This window comes from Dreissena polymorpha, chromosome 7 (assembly GCF_020536995.1).
Source record: "Dreissena polymorpha isolate Duluth1 chromosome 7, UMN_Dpol_1.0, whole genome shotgun sequence".
NCBI lineage: Eukaryota > Metazoa > Mollusca > Bivalvia > Myida > Dreissenidae > Dreissena > Dreissena polymorpha.
In genome coordinates this window covers 45,954,666-45,978,282 of record NC_068361.1, presented here as the reverse complement: position 1 = coordinate 45,978,282, position 23,617 = coordinate 45,954,666, and the positions used below count along the sequence as shown (strand labels likewise).

The 23,617-nt window shown below is 34.1% G+C and overlaps 1 protein-coding gene across 8 annotated transcripts; it reads right to left on the bottom strand.

Annotated features, from left to right (window-relative positions):
- Window positions 1–5: 5 nt before the first annotated feature.
- On the bottom strand, window positions 6–21,810 carry LOC127839214 (SH3 domain-binding protein 5-like). Of its 8 annotated transcripts, none has more exons than XR_008030226.1 (9): window positions 19,132–19,293; window positions 16,387–16,954; window positions 13,214–13,276; window positions 12,348–12,476; window positions 6,386–6,559; window positions 4,223–4,396; window positions 2,693–2,888; window positions 1,576–2,001; window positions 6–1,451 (listed from the first exon to the last, which is right to left on the bottom strand). XR_008030226.1 is itself a non-coding variant. In XM_052367489.1 (9 exons), the coding sequence occupies exons 3-9, from the start codon at window positions 16,465–16,467 to the stop codon at window positions 1,634–1,636; spliced, it is 1,185 nt and encodes a 394-aa protein (XP_052223449.1). In that variant the 5' UTR covers window positions 16,468–16,523; window positions 16,787–16,954; window positions 19,132–19,293; the 3' UTR covers window positions 6–1,633. The 8 variants fall into 8 exon arrangements, 6 of the variants coding, with proteins under 6 accessions (XP_052223449.1, XP_052223450.1, XP_052223453.1 ...); XR_008030227.1 differs by having other exon boundaries at window positions 6–1,389; XM_052367489.1 differs by having other exon boundaries at window positions 6–2,001; window positions 16,387–16,523; window positions 16,787–16,954.
- Between the last annotated feature and the right edge of the window lie 1,807 nt (window positions 21,811–23,617).

The following is a 23,617-nucleotide window of genomic DNA, read 5'->3' as shown; positions in this document are numbered from 1 at the left end:
TAGTATTTTGTTTCACTGAATCTTGTTTTATTATGTAATGTCCACAGACATGTCAGCAAAATCATAAATGTAAAAATAATGACAAAAAAATATTACATAAAATTGTATTCTAGTATTGCACTTATATTGTTTAACACAAAATCAGAAAAACTGAACAGTTCTTGCTGTAAGTTACAGTAAATGTTCCAATACGACAGAATCCATGCTAAATGTACCTGCTTAAATCGCAGACAAAATATTTTAATGGCTATCACTGTTTATTGTTCCTGCCAAAAGCACCAAATATAACTATCATTCTAAGACATTTTTGTTGCAAATGCTTAAATGTTCATACCACCATCAAAGCTTAAATGTTATATCACTGTCACAGCTTAAATGTTCATGTCACTGTCACAACTTAAATATTTATGTTACCATCACAGCTTAAATGTTCATGTCTCTGTCACAGCTTAAATGTTCATGTCTCTGTCACAGCTTAAATGTTCATGTCTCTGTAACAGCTTAAATGTTACTGTCCCTGTCACAGCTTAAATGTTCGTGTCTCTGTCTCAGCTTAAATGTTCATGTCTCTGTCACAGCTTTAATGTTCATGCATCTGTTGCAGCTTAAATGTTCATGTCTCTGTCACAGCTTAAATGTTCATGTCTCTGTCTCAGCTTAAATGTTCATGTCTCTGTCTCAGCTTAAATGTTCATGTCACTGTCTCAGCTTAAATGTTCATGTCTCTGTCACAGCTTAAATGTTCATGTCTCTGTCAAAGCTTAAATGTTCATGTCACTGTCTCAGCTTAAATGTTCATGTCTCTGTCTCAGCTTAAATGTTCCTGTCACTGTCAGCTTAAATGTTCATGTCACTGTCAAAACTTAAATATTCATCACACTGTATCAGCTAAAATGTTCATGTCACTGTCACAGCTTAAATGTTTATGTCACTGTCACAGCTTAAATATTCATCACACTGTCACAGCTTGAATGTTCTTGCCAAATGCATATCTTAACATTATTCTGCCCTAATTACATAACAATATTCCTTACCCAAATACATTATCAAAAACACATTATTACATTTGAACAACACTTTCAAAGGTTTCAGCAAGTATCACATATTTTTGTTCTACAACAAAATCATTACTATGTTCCTGAAACAACCATGTGCACGGTTTTATCACAATATCAGTAAAATGTTCCGGCAACACTTGCTGGAAACACACTCAACTATAAATCGTTGTCCAAACACAATCCTTTATCCAAGTTAAGATAACAAATGTTGAAACATTATTCTAGATGCTGTGTCCACAAAATCCTATATCCAAGATAAGATAACAAAGGTTGAAGCATCGTTCTAGATGATTAGTCCACAAAATCCTTCATCCAAGATAAGATAACAACGGTAGAAACATTGTTCTAGATGCTGAGTCCACAAAACCCTTCATCCAAGATCAGATAACAAAGGTTGAAGCATCGTTCTAGATGATAAATCCACAAAATCCTTCATCTAAGATAAGATAACAATGATTGAAGCATTGTTCTAGATGCTGAGTCCAAAAAATCCTTCATCCAATATAAGATAACAAAGGTTGAAGCATCATGCTAGATGCTGTTTCCTCATCAAGATCAGAAGACCAATTTCTGTATTAACTAATATCCACCTCATCCCATGTTCTTTCAACCAGTGTCTTATTCCTATCTCGATACTGATCACCCTCCTGTACTCGTTCATAAATTGTTCTCTCACCATTATATCCTCCATCTACACCTCCATCACAATTCACAGACCTGCGACATTCTGTCAAAGTTTTACTACCCATTTTTTCACTGTCACTCAAGCAGATGTCTTCAAAATGTCCACTGGCAGAAGCATTGCTAGATGGTCCTGCCTCGGCACTTAGTTCAAGATCGCCCATTATATCACTCACATAGTCACTGGTGCTGTTGGTTCGACTAAGGTCAGATTCCGTTTCGAAATCATCGACTGTGTCGCTGCATCCCGAGTTTAATGATTCTAAAAAGTGAATGAAGCAAAGTGTACAATGCATTTTCAACTATTCAAGGATTTGTTTATGTGTCAGAATGGGAATTTTAGTGTGAAACTGATTAATGCAAAATAGATTGTTTGAAATATTGATGTGTTTATTAGTCAAATAACGAGGAAAACATTGGGGATTATAAGATGTTTGAAATGGCTTTTAGTTCTAGATGAAATAGCTGTGTTCAACTGTAACTTGAAATTAAATTAAAACTGCTCAATGAACTAAAAGACATCTAGATTCTGCAGGCAGCAGAGTGTAAATATAGGTCTTATTTAGATCATTAAAATATGTGTGAAATCTTGTTCATAGAAATAATAACTGTGTCATGCAAAAATGGGTCTTTTGCCATATGCAGCCAGCAATTGGGCAGTCTGGTCAGGAGCTACCCTTTCTGCTATACAGTAAAGCAAGGGTCTGTGGTCTCATAAGTGGACAGAGGATCTCCATACAGACTGCGCTGGCGCTACTCTGGACGCATATTGCATAAGACCCATTTTCGCATGATGTTAGTGAAAAGGTAATGTACCGTTAGAAGGTAATATTAGGAGTGACATGTCCTATCAGCAAATAAACAACTCTGTCATTATGATTATTATTACAACCTCAAAATTTATCTTTCTAAAGTCCTAACTTCTCATAAAACAAACAAACAAACAAACTAACCCAAATCAACAAACGTGGAATCTATGCTGCCGTCGGATCCAACACCAGGCATTCTGGGAATTTTCGCCCACAGACGTTGGTTTCTATGCTGGTGGATCTCCTCCGAGATACTCTCTAATTTCCGTAGAGATGAGGTGTATTTCTGCTTCTGACAACGGATAGCTGCCTGCAGGTCTATGACGTTCTGCTTTTGTTGCTAAAGAGAAGTATGGTGTGATGTAACCTTTAGGTCTGACATTTTATATTCCATTTTAAATAGACAGGTTCTCAATTAATTGAATGGTCATTATTCAAATAAGAGAGCCAAGATTGCTCTAGTTTGCTCACCTTAGTATTATTGTTGTATTACTGTTGAAAAGAACATTATTCAAGTTAATTTTCTATGTAAGTCTTTTTGACCCAATGGACATGATTTGAATAAACTTGGTGAAGGATCACTAATGTTTCATAACAAATAACCTTTGGGTTATGTTACTTACACACATTTTAGAGAACAAGTTTGTCATTACTTTTTCTAATGGCCAGGTTTGACCTTCGGTGAATTACTTGATTTGTTTGTGTGCAAAGGACCAATGTACAATGTTTAAATATATACCAAATATTACTCTTTTGGGCCTTGTTGTTTGACAGAAAAGTTATTTGCAATATAAGTCTATATTATGAAACTGTTTGGCCCAGCTTTAACTACAGACGCATGATAACAACAGCCTTTGTAGTGCAACAATATCCAAAGTTGCATGATAAATATAAATACAATATAAATATAATACATATAAATATTAAACCACTGAGACATGTGGTGTTTGAGATTTTTGTCCACTATTAATGTGAATTTTTAGGTCTAGTGACCTTCATATGCAGCGTACTGGTCAATATAAACAATATTTGAAAAGCGTTCACCCAAGATTTATTCCTGTGAAGTTTCATGAAACTCTGCATGGTAATTCAGAAGATGTCGTTTGAAGCAAATTGTTGATGACAAACCACAAAATATGTATACATTTTTCAGAATAGAGATCTTTATACTACCATAAGTTTCAAATCAAGTTTTAGTTTTACTTACAACCCATTTATGTTAGATTGATTGCCTTCAAATAGTTTCTACAGACATTCTGGATTCCATATCCCGGAAGAAGCAGTTTTTTGTGCCTCAGGAAATTCTAATTAAGTTCCTATTAAAGGGGATGAAACCTGAAACCTTGTCTTGACTGCAATTACAGTCTTGCTTTCTTAACTTAATAATTACTGTTTCAGGTAAAAAAAAAATCCTTAATATGAGAAAACACATACTACCATTAGTAAAAAAATGTCTCCCCTTATTTTGAATACTTTTTTGCTTATACTTTAAACTTTATACTATAATAGTAAAAACTTTATCTCACACAGAGAAAACACATATTACGATCAGCCAAACATCAATTTTGTACTTCATATCAAAGAAAGTTCCTTGTTAATAAATCTTCCGTACTTATACTGTTGAATTTGAATAGAAAAATCTTTTGTCACAAACAGAAAAAAATATTGTATTACCATCAGTTTGACATCCAGTTCTGACTTGAGTTCAAAGTAGGGTCTCGCCTTCTTGATGGATCTCGAGTACTTTTTCTCTAGCACCTGTAACCGGCTCTCAAGCTCGGCAAACTTTTTGGAGCGCTGTTTGTGCTCCTGCTCACTTCGTGTCTTTTCCCGTTCTGCATCCATAATCTGGAACAAAATTTGTAAATAGTCCTAATCTTTATCCTTAGTTTTATTCCTAGTTTTATCCCTAGTTTTATCCCTAGTTTTATCCCTAGTTTTATTCCTAGTTTTATTCCTAGTTTTATCCCTAGTTTTATCCCTAGATTTATCCCTAGTTTGCAATGTCAAAACAAATTTACCATTAGCCTTGAAATTTCATGTTTTAATATTTATGCTAAAAAATGTTTGAAGAGAACTCAGTTTTGAAATGTTATATGCCCAGCATAATTATTTGAAGCCCCAACAAGGCTTTTTTTCTAGGTCAAGACTACAGGATTATTTACAAATTACTGAAAATTAGATAAAGCTTTAATCTTTATTTTCAACGTATACATTTGAGCTCAAAAGTCATCCTTGCATCTGACTCCTAGGAACAACTAGTATCAGTTCTTTAGAGAAAATATCGAGCACGCTGCTGCCAGAGTGGGAATCGAAAGCTGGACCTGTTGATTGTTAGGTGGACACCATATCAACTGTGCCAACCGACCTCTAACTAATACCTCAGGTCTTTTTCTGCTGTATCTACTGGCCAAGTAAACAGACCCATTCCAAAAGCAAAATGGTTTTTTAAAAAAATCAAATTTTAATTTTTTGTAAATATTTTTTTCATTTTTATAAGAAGTTTCTAATGATTTTTAAATCTCAATGTTTATTTCAATTACATTTCGCAAAGTATATTACTATAATTTATATGACTTTGATTTAAACAAGAGCTGTCAGAGGACAGCGCGCTCTACTATTTGAGTGCTTGACAGTATAACGTAAGCCATCATGGGGAAATTGTTCATATTCAATAATTTATTAGACGATCTTTCAAAAATAAAAAAGGGGGGGGGGGGGTAGGGGGGGGGGGGGTAGAGAGGGGGGTATAATGTGGGGTGTGGTAATTTATTAGATGATGTTTAAAAAAAAAATGGGGGGGGGAGTGGGGTGAGAGGGGGGTATAATGTGTGGTGTGGTAATTTATAAGATGATGTTTAAAAAAAAATTGGGGGGGGGGTGGGGGGTAGGGGGGATGGGGGTGAGAGGGGGGTATAATGTGGGGTGTGGTAATTTATTAGATGATGTTTAAAAAAAATATTGGGGGGTGAGGTGGGGGGGGGGAGAGGGATTCTGGTAGGGGAGTGGGGTATTGTTTGGGTGGAATCCATTGTGGTATTCAGGTAAGTGTTGTTTTGTCAAAGTAATAATAAAATGTGATCATAAATAAAGAAGTAATGGCGATTTAAGCAAAATGTTCAATTATCTTAGTGTAAAAAGGGCCATAATTATGTCAAAATGCTTGATACTGTGGTCTGCTCTTGTTTATAGGTTGGGGTCATGTTGGTAAACAAGTATGCAACATATAAAAGCAATATGTCAAAAGATATAGGAAATATTCGGGGTAGTACGTAAACTTTAACATAGATTTATCAATAATACATGTATGCATATTCTGAGTATAAAAGGGGCAATAATTATGACAAAATGCTTGAGCGAGTTGTCTGCTCTTGTTTATAGGTTTGGGTGATGTTGGTAAACAAGTATGCAAAATATCAAAGCAATATGTCAAGGGACAATGAAAATAAATGGGGGTAGTATGAAAACTTTAACATTTGCTGCATATTATAAGAGAAAAAGTGGCCATAATTATGACAAAATGCTTGATAGAGTTGTCTGCTCTTGTTTATAGGTTTGGGTCATGTTGGCAAACAAGTATGCAAAATATGAAAGCAATATGTCAAGGGACAAAGAAAATATTTGGGGTAGTACGAAAACTTTAACATTTGCACGCTAACGCTGACGCATTTCATATATAATAGTCGAGCTAAAAATTGAATTAATTTAAAGAGTTATATTAAATCAGTTTTTCACAAATAATTTTACTTTTGCTTTGATTTCTTTTGATTTGTTTTCCCATTTTTTTTAAATCCTGCAATTGCATTACCCCTTAAATGGCCAGAAACAGGCCTGTACCTTTGACACTGCATGGTTGAGTGTCTCCTGCCAGGCAGACGTGAGCTGTGTCGTCCCCTGGTATTCCTCCTCGCACAGCCGCCTCTCGGCCAGTGCCACCGTCTCCTTAGCAGCCTTGTAGATTCCCATAGCCGTCTGGAACTGCCTGGCCGCCTTCAGGGCCTCACTCTGGGCCTGGTGATACCATAACATAAGATCTATTGGCCTGGTAATACCATAAAATACGTTTGGGCCTTTCGATACCATAAAATATGATGGAACTTTGACAGTTCACTCTGGACCTAGCAATACCATGAAATATGATGGAACTTGGACAGTCCACTCTCCGGGCCTAGCAATACCAAGAAATATGATGGAATTTTGACAATTCACTCTGGGCCTAGTGATACCATAAAATATGATGGAACTTTGAGAGTTTACTCTGGGCCTAGTGATACCATGAAATATGATGGAACTTTGAGAGTTCACTCTGGGCCTATTGATAACCATGAAATATGATGGAACTTTGAGAGTTCACTCTGGGCCTGGTGATAACCATGAAATATGATGGAACTTTGAGAGTTCACTCTGGGCCTAGTGATAACCATGAAATATGATGGAATTTTGAGAGTTCACTCTTGGCCTAGTGATACCATGAAATATGATGGAACTTTGAGAGTTCACTCTGGGCCTAGTGATAACCATGAAATATGATGGAACTTTGAGAGTTCACTCTGGGCCTAGTGATAACCATGAAATATGATGTAACTTTGAGAGTTCACTCTGGGCCTAGTGATAACCATGAAATATGATTGAACTTTGAGAGTTCACTCTGGGCCTAGTGATAACCATAAAATATGATGGAACTTTGAGAGTTCACTCTGGGCCTAGTGATACCATGAAATATGATGGAACTTTGTGAGTTCACTCTGGGTCTAGTGATAACCATGTAATATGATGGAACTTCGAGAGTTCACTCTGGGTCTAGTGATAACCATGAAATATGATGGAAATTTGAGAGTTCACTCTGGGCCTAGTGATACCATGAAATATGATGGAACTTTGAGAGTTCACTCTGGGCCTAGTGATAACCATGAAATATGATACAACTTTGAGAGTTCACTCTGGGCCTAGTGATAACCATGAAATATGATGGAACTTTGAGAGTTCACTCTGGGCCTAGTGATACCATGAAATATGATGGGACTTTGAGAGTTCACTCTGGGCCTAGTGATAACCATGAAATATGATGGAACTTTGAGAGTTCACTCTGGGCTTAGTGATAACCATGAAATATGATGGAACTTTGAGAGTTCACTCTGGGCCTAGTGATACCATGAAATATGATGGAACTTTGAGAGTTCACTCTGGGCCTAGTGATAACCATGAAATATGATGGAACTTTGAGAGTTCACTCTGGGCCTAGTGATAACCATGAAATTATGATGGAACTTTGAGAGTTCACTCTGGGCCTAGTGATACCATGAAATATGAGCCACATTCTGAGAAAACTGGTCTTAATACATGAGCTGAATCAGGGAATTTATTTCGGCTTTTATGCAATTTTTCTTTTGCATCATATCAGTTGACTTTACTACATAAGTGTTTGTTTAATAGCACTTTTTTTTCTTAAAAAATAAAAACGTGTGCATGAGTGAATGAACACTGTGAGCTAAACAGGTTAAAAAATAAAATCACTGTTTATTAAAAAGTCATCAAAAAATGCTTAAAGGGTGTTGAAACAATATTACAAAAATATGTGCATGGTGATTGCAGTATACCCCCATTTACTTTGTATGGACGTTTTATTACAATTAGAGTTCAATCAATAGGATGTGTCACATAAAGGGACATTTAATGAAGAAAAATAGAAGCAATTATGGCGAAAACTAAATTAACCCTACTTTATATGCCTACTTAATTCCCTTAAATTTTTAAGTCTTTAGTTATTGTCTGCACAGATTGAAGGGGCTGTTTACAATAATGATGCATCAGATGGTAGTCACAATACAATACAATGTAATTATGTTATTGCCTTTTAAGGAGCCATAATAAGCTATGTCATTACAGGTAGACTGTATCAGTGCACATTTGGTGTGAAGGGTAAACTACTGATACAGACATCATGTCCACTAATTAGGTTTCATAGTTGGATAAAGGTTTGAAATTATAACTTACATTGTCACTTTATGACTTGATAGAGTTGTACTGTGATAGAGTTGATTGAGTTGTACATGTACGTACCATACATTTGATAAAACTGCAAGTAGTTATGGTTAAATTAGCAAGTTTTGCAAAAATATTTAAAGCGCCCAGGCTTCAATCAATTTCTTGATAATAAAAAAAATATTCAACAAGTTACCCTGAGACTTTTTTTTTAGTTCAATCTGAGGCTGGAATGGGCAAAATTCAAATCCACTGACAACATGATTACTTAGTTTTGACTGCGATATGAAGCTATAGTGTAGCTTAAGCTTAATAGGCTATATCTGTGTTTTTTGCCCTGAAAATAACTCCTGATAACTGTTTAGGGAAATTCTTATTGCGATTTACAATAGAATTCTTAAAAACAAATATCCATTTTTTGTTTTCACCATTGCTACTTGTATGTAGTCTTTGTTATACATCTTGAGGACGCTCCTGGAACCGGAATCAGACCCATGACCTCCTGATTACATGGCAGACACCATTTTGTACTACACCATTAGGTACCATTATGTACTACACCATTAGGTACCATTATGTACTACACCATTAGGTACCATTATGTACAACACCATTAGGTACCATTTTGTACAACACCATTAGGTACCATTTTGTACAACACCATTAGGTACCATTTTGTACAACACCATTAGGTACCATTATGTACTACACCATTATGTACCATTATGTACTACACCATTATGTTCCATTATGTACAACACCATTAGGTACCATTATGTACTACACCATTAGGTACCATTATGTACTACACCATTATGTTCCATTATGTACTACACCATTAGGTACCATTATGTACACACCATTAGGTACCATTATGTACAACACCATTAGGTACCATTATGTACTACACCATTAGGCATCATTATGTACTACACCATTAGGTACCATTATGTACTACACCATTAGGTACCATTATGTACTACACCATTAGGTACCATTAGGTACTACACCATTAGGTACCATTATGTACTACACCATTAGGTACCATTATGTACTACACCATTAGGCACCATTATGTACAACACCATTAGGTACCATTATGTACAACACCATTAGGTACCATTATGTACTACACCATTAGGCATCATTATGTACTACACCATAAGGTACCATTTTGTACAACACCATTAGGTCCTTTTATGTACAACACCATTAGGTACCATTATGTACTACACCATTAGGTACCATTATGTACTACACCATTAGGTACCATTATGTACTACACCATTAGGTACCATTATGTACTACACCATTAGGTACCATTATGTACTACACCATTAAGTACCATTATGTACTACACCATAAGGGAACCATTATGTACAACACCATTAGGTACCATTATGTACAACACCATTAGGTACCATTATGTACTACACCATTAGGCATCATTATGTACTACACCATAAGGTACCATTTTGTACAACACCATTAGGTCCTTTTATGTATAACACCATTAGGTACCATTATGTACTACACCATTAGGTACCATAATGTACTACACCATTAGGTACCATTATGTACTACACCATTAGGTACCATTATGTACTACACCATTAGGTACCATTATGTACTACACCATTAGGTACCATTATGTACTACACCATTAGGTACCATTATGTACTACACCATTAGGTACCATTATGTACATACACCATTAGGTACCATTATGTACTACACCATTAGGTACCATTATGTACTACACCATTAGGTACCATATGTACTACACCATTAGGTACCATTATGTACTACACCATTATGTACCATTAGGTACCATTATGTACTACACCATTATGTACCATTATGTACTACACCATTATGTACCATTATGTACTACACCATTAGGTACCATTATGTACTACACCATTAGGTACCATTATGTACTACACCATTAGGCACCATTATGTACAACACCATTAGGTACCATTATGTACAACACCATTAGGTACCATTATGTACTACACCATTAGGTACCATTATGTACTACACCATTAGGTACCATTATGTACTACACCATTAGGTACCATTAGGTACTACACCATTAGGTACCATTATGTACTACACCATTAGGTACCATTATGTACTACACCATTAGGTACCATTATGTACTACACCATTAGGTACCATTATGTACTACACCATTAGGTACCATTATGTACAACACCATTAGGTACCATTATGTACTACACCATTAGGTACCATTATGTACTACACCATTATGTACCATTATGTACTACACCATTAGGTACCATTATGTACTACACCATTATGTACTACACCATTAGGTACCATTATGTACTACACCATTATGTACCATTATGTACTACACCATTAGGTACCATTATGTACTACACCATTAGGTACCATTATGTACTACACCATTAGGCACCATTATGTACAACACCATTAGGTACCATTATGTACAACACCATTAGGTACCATTATGTACTACACCATTAGGCATAATTATGTACTACACCATAATGTACCATTTTGTACAACACCATTAGGTCCTTTTATGTACAACACCATTAGGTACCATTATGTACTACACCATTAGGTACCATTATGTACTACACCATTAGGTACCATTATGTACTACACCATTAGGTACCATTATGTACTACACCATTAGGTACCATTATGTACTACACCATTAGGTACCATTATGTACTACACCATAAGGGAACCATTATGTACAACACCATTAGGTACCATTATGTACAACACCATTAGGTACCATTATGTACTACACCATTAGGCATCATTATGTACTACACCATAAGGTACCATTTTGTACAACACCATTAGGTCCTTTTATGTATAACACCATTAGGTACCATTATGTACTACACCATTAGGTACCATAATGTACTACAATATTAGGTACCATTATGTACTACACCATTAGATACCATTTTGTACTACACTATTAGGTACCATTATGTACTACACCATTAGGTACCATTATGTACAACACCATTAGGTACCATTATGTACTACACCATTAGGTACCATTATGTACTACACCATTAGGTATCATTATGTACTACACCATTAGGTACCATTATGTACTACACCATTAGGTACCATTATGTACTACACCATTAGGTACCATTATGTACTACACCATTAGGTACCATTATGTACTACACCATTAGGTACCATTATGTACTACACCATTAGGTACCATTATGTACTACACCATTAGGTACCATTATGTACAACACCATTAGGTACCATTATGTACTACACCATTAGGTACCATTATGTACTACACCATTAGGTACCATTATGTACTACACCATTAGGTACCATTATGTACTACACCATTATGTACCATTATGTACTACACCATTAGGTACCATTATGTACTACACCATTATGTACCATTATGTACTACACCATTAGGTACCATTATGTACTACACCATTAGGTACCATTATGTACTACACCATTAGGTACCATTATGTACTACACCATTAGGTACCATTATGTACAACACCATTAGGTACCATTATGTACTACACCATTAGGTACCATTATGTACAACACCATTAGGTACCATTATGTACTACACCATTAGGTACCATTATGTACAACACCATTAGGTACCATTATGTACAACACCATTATAGTACCATTATGTACTACACCATTGCGTACCAATATTTAATACACCATTGCGTACCATTATAATACCGATATGTACTACACCACTTTGTGACGATACAATACTATTATAAGAGTGCTTGCTTACCACTTTAGCCTCAGCAACAGTCTTGTAGTATTCTCGAGATTTCTGGATGCATCTTTTCTGATCTTTTGCAATGGGGTCCATCTGCAATGAGGCTCCAGACACGATGGTGCGGTACTTTGTTCTCGCCTCCTGTAAGAGATGCGCGACTTATCTTAACTAGACACAATCAAGTTGGTCCAAATATTGTTCAATACCTCCCCAAGCCGCAAACACAATCTTGCGTAGGAAGTTGTAAATACGGTAACATTATAAATTTAATTTCAGGAATTCCAAGATGCATAACTAACTTTTATATATAAAAAAAATAAAAATGAGTTGCATAAATTACTTTTGAACTTAAAAAAATTAGTTGCATAACTTACTTTTAAACTTAAAATTGTAAAAAAATTAGTTGCATGACTTACTTTTTAACTTAAAATTGAGTTGCATAACTTGCTTTCAAACTTAAATTAAAAAAAAAATAAGTTGCATAACTTTTTTATAAACTTAAAATAGTAAAAATAGTTTTTCATACACTAAAAACCATATGGCCAAATTTTTCCAAGTGCAAAGGTTGAATTGGAAAGTGTAAGAGTATATTCTTCGACAAATGTGTGTCTAGAAACAGGGGAACTGAGGTCTGTCAAGCTTTTCACATGCTTTCCTGTTTCTGAAAGTCTATGTTATTCTAAATTAAGCTTCAGCAAATGTTTAATTTGAAACTAAAAAAAAAGAACAGATTGGCCATTACAAATATTTAAGAATTTAAATAATTAAAATAGACAAAAGACACGTTTGTACTATTTGTGCTATAAGTTAAGTTTAGTTTGCTACTTCTTACTTGCAAAGGATTGTAATGAACATTTCTTTAATTTAATTTAACTTACATCCAGTTCATTTTCGAGCCTGTTGATTTCTGAGCTCGCCAAATTCAGCTGGTTTAACTCAGCCTGAAACACAGAATGGAACCAGAGTTTTACATTATTTTTACATTAGGGCTCTCAATATGTCATGTTTGCAGCCTACATACCTTAAGTCTGTTTCCCCTAACCCACTCCCAGCTCTGTCTTTGCCCCCTCAATAAATACCAGACATTTTCCCACAAATTTACATTTAAATACACGTGCATTGTATTTATAAAGGAAGACTTCACAATAGACAGACTTTAATCCCTTCATGACTGAAACACCTGGTTCCCTATTCACCAACCCATTCTTTGACTTTAGAATGAAGAATAGACTTAGAACCAAGAAAAATGCATGCAGTGTTTAATCAAAATTTGCTAAAGATCACTTTTTATTTTCACATTATCTTTAATTTTGGATTACGTTCATTTTAAATTGTTACTTTGCAGGTTTTGATATTTGAATGTGTGTTTTTGATTTTATTTTTATGTATTGATTTATCATTGATGCGTGACGCTGGCTGAATCTAGCTAGGGGTGAACTTCAAATTACACATACTATAAAAGTGATCCTTAGCAAATTTTGAATAGTATATACAGGCTACCACTGGTGATTATGTCATAAACAAAATGTTCAAATGAAGAATGATGAAGATAGGGTAGGTAGTGTCAAGTTTGAAACAAATGAAAGACATTTTTGAATAATCTTATTTCAAGCATCATTCTTTATTCTTAGACGCAAGTCTAAGAATTGTTTGGTGGATACAGCCACTGCTGGAATAATTATAAGAAACAGAACTACCAAAGAAGTTCATTCCTAATACAAAATCCCCTTAAGTACAAAATGATGTAAACATTTCCCTGCCCAAGGGCTGTGGTTTGCATCCCACTAAATTGTGTGAGTGCCATGTACATATTAAGGGTTTACAATATAATCATATAGGTTATATTTGGGGGTCATGTCTTAACCCTTTACCACTTAAACACGTATATAGATGCATAATATGTTGTCCCTCAGAAAGTTAAATTTCACACAAGATTGCCAAGCAATATGGTCCCCTATTGCTAGATTTTTTTTTTACTTGTTGCCATAGCAACCAGAATTCTTGACATCGGAACAAAGTGAAATGACATGCATACTCTCATCTATACATGTGTCAAGTTTCATGAAAAAATATGAAGAACTTCTGAAGTTATCGCAGGATCCAGAAAAGTGTGACAGACTGACAGACAGACTGACTGAGAGACAGAGCGCAAACCATAAGTCCCCTCCGGTTTCACCGGTAGGAGACAATTAAAGTCCTTTCTTACTAGATTCAAGTTTTAAAGGCTTCATTTCCAACCCTTAGATACTGATGAGCAGCAAACACCATAAAACCTGAACAGGCTGCGAGTTACTAGCAGGCTATTCTGGTTTTATGCTGTTTTCACATAGCCATTTTCACTTTGCTTCTGAGAGGGAAAGGGTAAATATGAAACACGTCTTAAAAGTTAAAAAAAATCTTAGTTAAAAATGGACATAAAGGACAATGGCAATTTTCTAACATGAGGATGATATAAATTGTACAGGACCAATTTCATATCATGAGAAACAATGGATTCAGGTTTGAATGTTTTGCATATAGATTGAAAAATGTACAACCCTTGGAAATCTATCAACATGTCTATACGAATATGATACTACAATTAGTGAAGAATCGTTGACTATCTAAAAAAAATCCCTTTAAAGATATTAATATCACAATATGTGAACTAGTCTCTCTAAAGACAAACAACAAAAACAAATGAACAGCCCTCTGGGAAAACAGGGCTAAATGCATTTGCTAAAAACGTCATCCCAGATCAGCCTGTGCAGATTGCACAGGCTAATAATGGACTACTCTTTCTGCCTAAACTGGATTTTTGATGAGATGAGAAGAAACTCTTTTTAAACAAAAAATAACATAAAAAGGGGATAGTGGCATCCCTGATAAGCCTGTGCTGAATACACAGGCTTTATTTTAACTCATATTTCTGCTAAATGATCTTCAAATGCAAACAGTCGAATTATGTATGAAAGATCTTTCAAACAAAGACAAAAGGAAAACCCGTGTTCGAGTTAGTAGACAGGGAGAGTGCATGCTCAATATCTTTTTAAAGGCACCATCATTGGTTCTTTACATAAAATCGACTTAAGCCTGGGCTTTTGATGAAATGTTGATCAAACAAACATCTGTAAACTAAATATTGTCGCACAAAAATGTGTCCTCCTTAGAACAACCAACGTTCTTATTTTGAGAAATTAATCTGTATATGCACCAAAATCTCTTTATCAATGGCGCAGCAGATTTAATGTCAATCTTTGCGGTAACATCTGGGGAATCAATAAGGATAAGCCATTTTCCAGTCCTTGCAAACAAAAACCATGAGATTTGCATCTTATTTGAAACTAACAGAAACCTGAGGCGTAATAAAATTGCTCACTGCATCAGTCAGTTCCTTTTTTGCATTTAAAATCTCTAATAGAATTTTTTTTTATTTTTTTTTCAGAAATGTGTATATACTGTAAAATCATTAAATTTCTTAATTTTTTTAATGAAATTTCATGGTTAAAAAGATATTTTTGAGTACATGCAAATTCGTGGATTTCTGATTTTTGAAAAATAAGAGGAATTTCATTCTGACATTTTCCAATGTGAATGTGTAGAATTTGTGGATCAGTCAACTCACGAAATTTACAAAAATTACTGACTGAAGAATAACACTGCTTTGACAGAATGTATCATGTTGGTTTCTGTCAATATTAAGCTTATTTATGATTGGTCATTGTCAGCTCGGGTACTACTTAAATGTACCTCTGGTACCCTTAAGTATACTTAAATGTACCCCGGTACAGAAAATATACTTATATGTACCCGCCCAATTTAGACTGTACCCGAGATTTATTACCACCAAAAACTTTAAATCGGGCTACGGAATACCTTTAGAAAATTCTCTTTGAACAAAACCTGCCTCAACATTTTTGGAGTAGGAGTTTCGATAATATTGAGGCCCTTTTACAGAATATTGACATACATATGTTAATTTGTCAACAACCAATTTAGAATTAGAATTCCCGGGTACGTTTCAGTATTTTTTCCGAGCCGAGTCGACAATGACCAATTGAGCCAATATTACCTGGATTCTAGGATCAATGTCATCACTCTCCTCATCAGAGTCTCCATCAGGAATGTCGTCTTCTATCACTGCATTCTCCATTTGTCTTGCAAGATGTAGGTTCCAAACGTTCTCCAAAATGTTTAAAACTTTTGTAACTTGTGGAACAAATCAATCATTTTGTGTTCGCTCATAGATTTTCAATCATGTTGAAAAGTGTTTAATCATATTGGAAGATATTTAAGCACATTGGAAGATTTTTAAAAACTGCATTTGATCGTGTTCAATCATAATGGTAGATGTTTGTTCAATCACATTAGATGTTTTAAAATTTCATTTCATTGTGTTCAATCACATTTGATGTTAACCAATCACATTTGATGTTAACCAATCACATAGGAAGATGTGCGGTCATACTTACTGGTGTTCAATGTTGTTGGATGGATGTTTTGAATCACATTGGATTGTCATTGCAAGACATTTAATCACATTAACATATGTTGGATCTTCAATTTGAAGTATGCTAAATCATACTGCAAATGTTCATCTCAATATCCCAGTTCAATCACACCAATAGATGTCAAATCACCTGTAAAAAAAAATTAAAATGTTTGTAAGAAAACAGTTCCATACTTAAGGAAAATCAACAACTTTTTCATAAACTTGCTATAAATTTTTGTTGATTTTGCAATAGAGTTCATTTTAACATTGGGACACTTAAATTGAATTGAATTTAATTGTGAATTGTAAAAAAAGATAAAGGTCAAAATAATAAATTGTAATTTATCCTCAATAAGTAGACTACATTGTGCACAAGCAAGCAACAATAACGATTTAAAGTTGTTGTTATGATTAAAGATGTTGTTGTAACAATTTAATCTGAATATCTCAGTTTCAGTTTCAATTTTTTGAGTGCATGTACGTAAATAAATTACTGACATTTAATGAAGCCATTATTTTAAATATAATTTTCATGAACCAAAGTTATCTGAAATTATATATTCCTAAGATGTGAATTTAAATCCATAATTTAATCCTGTCGGTATTTTTAAGTCACCACATCTGGACTTAAGTCAATTTAAAGTGCACTTGAGTCATACAAAAGCACATGTCAACTTTGAGAACCTCAATAGATATTTCAAGTCCTCCACAGAATTAATATGTCTAAATCCATAGGCTTTCTGAAGCATTTCAATATCTTCCAGAGTAAATCTTAAGTTTAAAGAAACTTGTTCACAGTTTTGCAAATCAACATTAATGTCCAATATTTTGTCATAGATTCAAAACACATTTTTGATTTATATATTCCTTTGTGGAACTACAAACACAACGTTGTGAACAAAAATAGATTATGTAAGATACAATCCAACACTGTTGTAAAATGTGAAACATTTGTGTTAAATAGTAATTTCATAAACAGTTTAAACAGTAATATACGAGTCATACTCTGAAAAAAACAGGGCTAAATGCATGTGCATAAAGTTTCATCCCAGATTAGCCTGTGAAGTCCATGCAGGCTAATCAGGAACGACCATTTCTGCCTTGACTGGATTTTTGCTAAGAAGAGACTTTCCTTCAATAAAAAATACCATAAAGCAGAAAGTGTCGTATCTGATTAGCCTGTGTGGACTGCACAGGCTAATCTGAGACGACACTATGCACATGCATTTAAGCCCTGTTTTTCAGAGCAAGCTCACATTTAAAAAAAGTATGCTAATTTAAATGTCCCTTTAACAGATTTGCATCTCAAATGTCTGTTTTTTGCAACATCTTGCATCAACTGCAACACTCTTCCATGTACATTGTCATTACTTGCTCATTACAATATTCAAACACTATGTGAACCACCACCAGATAATCATTCATCTAATAAAAACGAACTTTGCTGCACCACATCCTGGTTGTATATAACACAATTATATACAAAGTAGCACATCCACAATTTCACCACATAACACATTTGATTGTTTCACTAAAATCTTACAACATAATAAATAATCTTACTCATGGTCCCTTTTTTATCACAAACCATTAATGCAATTTTTTTTGAAATACACATGATTTCATAAACTTAATTGGCAAAAATCTTAAAACAGTACAATAAAACCAAATGATTGATACAAAGTTTGAGAGTAAGCATCTTTCATTTTATTGAAACCACAAAACCTCATATATAATTATTAAGCTTAATGTACTCTGTTCGTTAGATAAATCTTGTTGAACAATTATATCAATTTTTCTTTTTACACAGTTATATACCAGTTTTAACCCTTTGCATGCTGGGTAATTTGTTATCTGCTAAAATGTCGTCTGCTGAATTTCTAAAATTAGCATTTCCTTCGATTTTTTTTCAAAGAATACTATCAGAATAGCAAACAGTTTGGATCCAGATGAGACGCCACGTTCTGTGGCGTCTCATCTGGATCCAAACTGTTTGCAAAGGCCTTTAAAATTCCGCTCCAGCGCTTTAAGGGTTAATGAATATTTAAGTTTTATCCATAATTTATCTTGCGTTATGTAAATCTTGTCGAACAATTATATCATTTTTTCTTTTTACCCAATTAAATACCAGTTTTAATGAATTTTTTTAAAACCTAAATTTACTCCAAAGTCTAGTAAAACATTACGCAAAACAATTCTTTATCAACCTTATAAATATTGCATGGAAATGTATACACGTCATCCAGCAAAAATGCTACCTTACAATTGTCCCATCCTTTAACATAACCCAATTTCATCAAATTTATACCGCAATAAAATCCATACCATTAAATTGTACAAATCATTCAAACCGCAAAATTCCTTTCATCACCCTGGCACAATTTTTTCACCATAAACACAAATGAATTCCCTTTCACTAGCTGTCAAACATGGCAACCCATCTACATCAGCAGTCAACCAGTATGCACTTTACCCTGTTGGTATACATTCAAGTTTTATCAGATATCAGGTCAACATTTGGTAATTAATTCCCTTCCGAGATAGTGTGTGGTTGTCACAACGTAAATATCTGTATAAGATTGGGTGTAAAGCCTTTTGTTCAAGAGACCTGGCTTTGTTTAACACCATGAGGACACATTTTGATCAGCAATTACATCTTAACAGCTCAAAATTTACGCAACAAGAAATTTCATTTAGTATGTCTGCAACATTCTTATCAATACAAAAATCAAAATGTTGTATGTTCAATTCTTTGAGATTATCAGCTACCATAATTATTCAGTAATACAGTAAATTAACGATTGAATTATAGTGTTAACATTTGTAACCTGTTTTGGGTATTTACCAGCTTATATTGTTGCACTATAGGCTTCGAATTTTCTGATAATACTATGTAACAGAAAGTTCAATTGTTGTCTTTTCACGTTGAATTTTTTAATGAGCCTTGGTATGGGAAAACAGTGTTAAATGCATTTGTGTAGTACTGTCCCAGATTAGCCTGTGCAGACTAAACAGGCTAATCAGGGTCGACACTTTTAACCTTTTCTTTCAGAAGACTCTGACTTTCTTTAAATGAAAAATTCCATTGTAGAAGAAAGTGACATCGGTATAGGACAATCTGCAACGACACTTTACGGACATGCATTAAGCCCCGTTTTCCTATAGCGCTGCTCATTATATACTAGAATGTTCAATGGTTGCCTTATCGTAGTAGATGTATAAATCTGTCACCTGCAGAGGACAATCTGGAATGCTACTTTACGGACATGCATTAAGCTCCATTTTCCTAGAGGGCTGTTTATCTATACTAGAATGTTCAATGGTTGCCTTAACATCTGTTATGAGTAGACTAAATGGTTTATTTATTCACATAATCAGCAATACATGCTTTTGTCAAAATAAATCATATCATAAATACATATACAAAGAGAGATGAAATTCGGTTATACAGAAAATTATTGTTAGCAATATTATTATTATTCCACAAGTATAGGAAAGTAATTCGTGACATACAAATAATGTGTATATATGATATAAATAAAACCAAAACAAAGATAAAGAAACAGGAAATTGTAGAAAAAACAAATGAAATATAAAAAATAGATGGATGGATGGATTGATCGATAGATAGATAGAGATATATATTTAAAAGCATACAAGGATCAGCCTATGCTGATGAAAAGGAATTATATTCATTTTGCTATTTCACTTCTCTATCATAATTGCACAGATGTCCCTGAATCCTTTAACTCAAAACACTACACAGTCATCTAATTTATATTAAAGTACACTCATGTAATACAATATGTATTGATGCACACATTATCTTGTACAAAATGACACAATGGTAATGTATACATCAATAGAATTCAATAGCCATAGCCACACAAGTAACATCATGGTCCATATGTTTTTATACCCATAGTACTGAATGTGATGTAAGCTTTGTATAATAAGGAAGTACAGTTTACAACATATATCAACTTCTGCAACTGATCTGGAGTTGTTAAAACTTTCTTTTTATTGTTTTTTAGTGTTATTATCTCAACCAATGATGCCGATTTGCTCCATATGGTGATGTTTTTGCTGCTTCTGCTTTCACTAGTGTAACTTGTGCTACACAAACCATGTAGAGAAAACTGCCCCACCCACTGGCGGCCATGTTTTTTCATCAATCTGGACCATTTTCAAACTCGTTCGACATATCACTGAAACCAATGTTTTGACCAAGTTTCATGATGATCGGGCAAAAATTTTGACTTCTAGAGTGTTCACAAGGTTCCTCTATAGCCAAATATGGAAAACTGCCCCCCCACTGGTGGCCATGTTTTTCAACGGACCGAAACCACTTTTGAACTCAACCAACATATCATCAAGACAAACATTTTGACAAAGTAATATGAAGATTGGGCATGAAATGTGACTTCTACAGTATTAACAAGGTTTTTCTTTTTTTGACCTAGTGACCTAGTTTTTGATCCAGCATGACCCAGTTTCAAACTTGATCGAGGTATCATTAGAACAAATTTTCTGACCAAGTTTCATGAAGATCTGACAAGAAATGTGGCTTCTAGAGTGTTTACAAACCAAATGTGGACGACGGACGGACAGACAGACGACGGACAAAGACCGATCACAAAAGCTCACCTGAGCTAAAAAAAAGTAATCCACCACTGAGCTAGAAGTAAAAAGTGTAGCACTTAGACCACTCGGCCATCTGTTCTCATTCAAATGGTGTATTTTATACTTATATAAGCCATCCTTGTAGTGCCACAAAATATAACTACAACAACAGAACACTCCAAATTATTCAATCCTTTCTCGTTTAAAAAGCCTAATTAGTTTCATGTTTTTTAATAGTAAAAAGATGAATATAATGGATATTTTAGACTATGGTAACTGTTCAGTATTACTGTTTCCTTGCAAATATCATAACAAAATGTGTGAATCTGATTTTTTTTAAACAATTTTGTCAATTTACCGAAACGTGAATACGTCCCTTTAACAATTTATTCCAGCAGTAAAGCACTCTGATGTGTATGTGAAATTTATTAATGAAAAATTGCTTTATTAAGACCAGGAAGTGCATTACTGTAAGAACAAGTGTCTTGCATAAGTGCTTCCTTTTTCCCACCAATTTGATTGGTCAAAGTTCAATTATCAACTTAAAGCAACATTAACACTTGCAAAATACAATTATGTGTTCCTATAAGAATTTTATTCATTAAGAAAAGCCCAGAGGCTAGCAAAATGCTTAAACAGTGAATTTAAATGAAGTTTAGAATTCACATGAGAACTTTTTTTTTTATTAGACTCTGTTAATGCAAGAATATGCATGTTTTATGAATCACATTTTTACTACATAGTATGCATTTGTTTGTGCTAAAAATGCTGGAGTGTCCGGTTCAGAGGGGTTCCACTGTATACTGTATACAGTAAATATCTTTCAAATCTAGTTTTTAAGACTAGATAGCATATAAAACCAAATGCTTACAGAGGTGATTAATGTATTGATTCAATTAGATCAATTAATCTGAACGGGATAACAGGGAGGCATTTAATATGTTGATTCATATTTAAGAAGATAAATTAATCTTGAAAAATAACAACTATGGCTTTATACATCCATGCAAAATGTAGGTAAGTTGAAATAACACTGACCAATCAAAACATTGATAGAGTGTGATCGAAAGTGCTGTATCTACTGAACCTTTTATAAGCAGATAGAATGGTTTCACACTCAACATGATATAAACACATTGTGGTCTAATAAACATGAATCTCCATTGAAGTAATATTTATGTGTTTATTTTATCATTCATAATCTTCTGCACTGCATTTTTGTAACAAGCAATTAATAGATGTATATTTTAATATATTTTGTGTCACCCTTATTTTGTGACTGAAACGATGCTCTGCTATTTTACACACACATTATATTTAATGTGTTATTTCACATGAATTACAGCTTGGTTAGAAAACTTCTGAGCATAAAATTTGTTTGGATATGGACCTTATTTTTGGTGTGCAAGTCTACCTACTGGTGCATGACTTACAGATCAAGTTTTAGTTTCATTCTGTTCATTGATTTTTAAAAAAAAACGGCCTTTGACTTTACAATTTTCTCTAAAATAACAATAAATGCGGCCTCAAAATGCAGCAGAGGACGTTGTGTTTTCAAACATAGGTCTTGTTTTCTGCCACTGACGATGCCTGACTTCCAACCCTCTAAACCTTCCGAGTTGTGTATAATAACATCAGTTTCTGATACGCATCAACACTTTATTTAATCTAGTAAAATCAGCATACACAAAATAAGCACTCTTGACAATGCTAGTTAATATGTTATATAATGTAAAATGCACAAAAACTTAATATATCAATTAAAATATAATTAGCGATGCTGTACTTTTCCTGTTGCTTCAACATTCAAAATTATTAAATTACATAGATCTTTGACATAAATTAGACATGTGTATGAAATCTGTATAGTTATTTCTTATGTTGCATGTTAAGAATAACAGTTGAGAGCATTTGTTAGAAAACCTAACATTACCACAAATGACATCACTATGCCTGTTTGTATCTGTTATGAGAGCAGTTAAGGAAATACCTATGAGTGTTCTTATATGTGCTTCCACATTATGAAATAACAGAAGCCTTCAGTAACGGTACTATTAACCAACTCCAATTTTACACAATTAACTCTTTGCATGCTGGGAAATTTGTCATCTGCTAAAATGTCATCTGCTGAATTTCTAAAATTAGCATTTCTTTGATTTTTTTCAAAGAATACTATCAGAATAGCAAA

What these genes read in the sequence shown, in the direction of transcription:
- LOC127839214 (XM_052367493.1), bottom strand. Translation starts at nt 16,467, where the DNA reads ATGGAGAATGCAGTGATAGAAGACGACATTCCTGATGGAGACTCTGAT. An exon ending in CTGTTGCTGAGGCTAAAGTG is followed by an intron (nt 6,560 to 12,347) that starts GTAAGCAAGCAC and finishes TGGTATCACCAG; the next exon opens with GCCCAGAGTGAGGCCCTGAA. An exon ending in TCAACCATGCAGTGTCAAAG is followed by an intron (nt 4,397 to 6,385) that starts GTACAGGCCTGT and finishes ATTTTGTTCCAG; the next exon opens with ATTATGGATGCAGAACGGGA.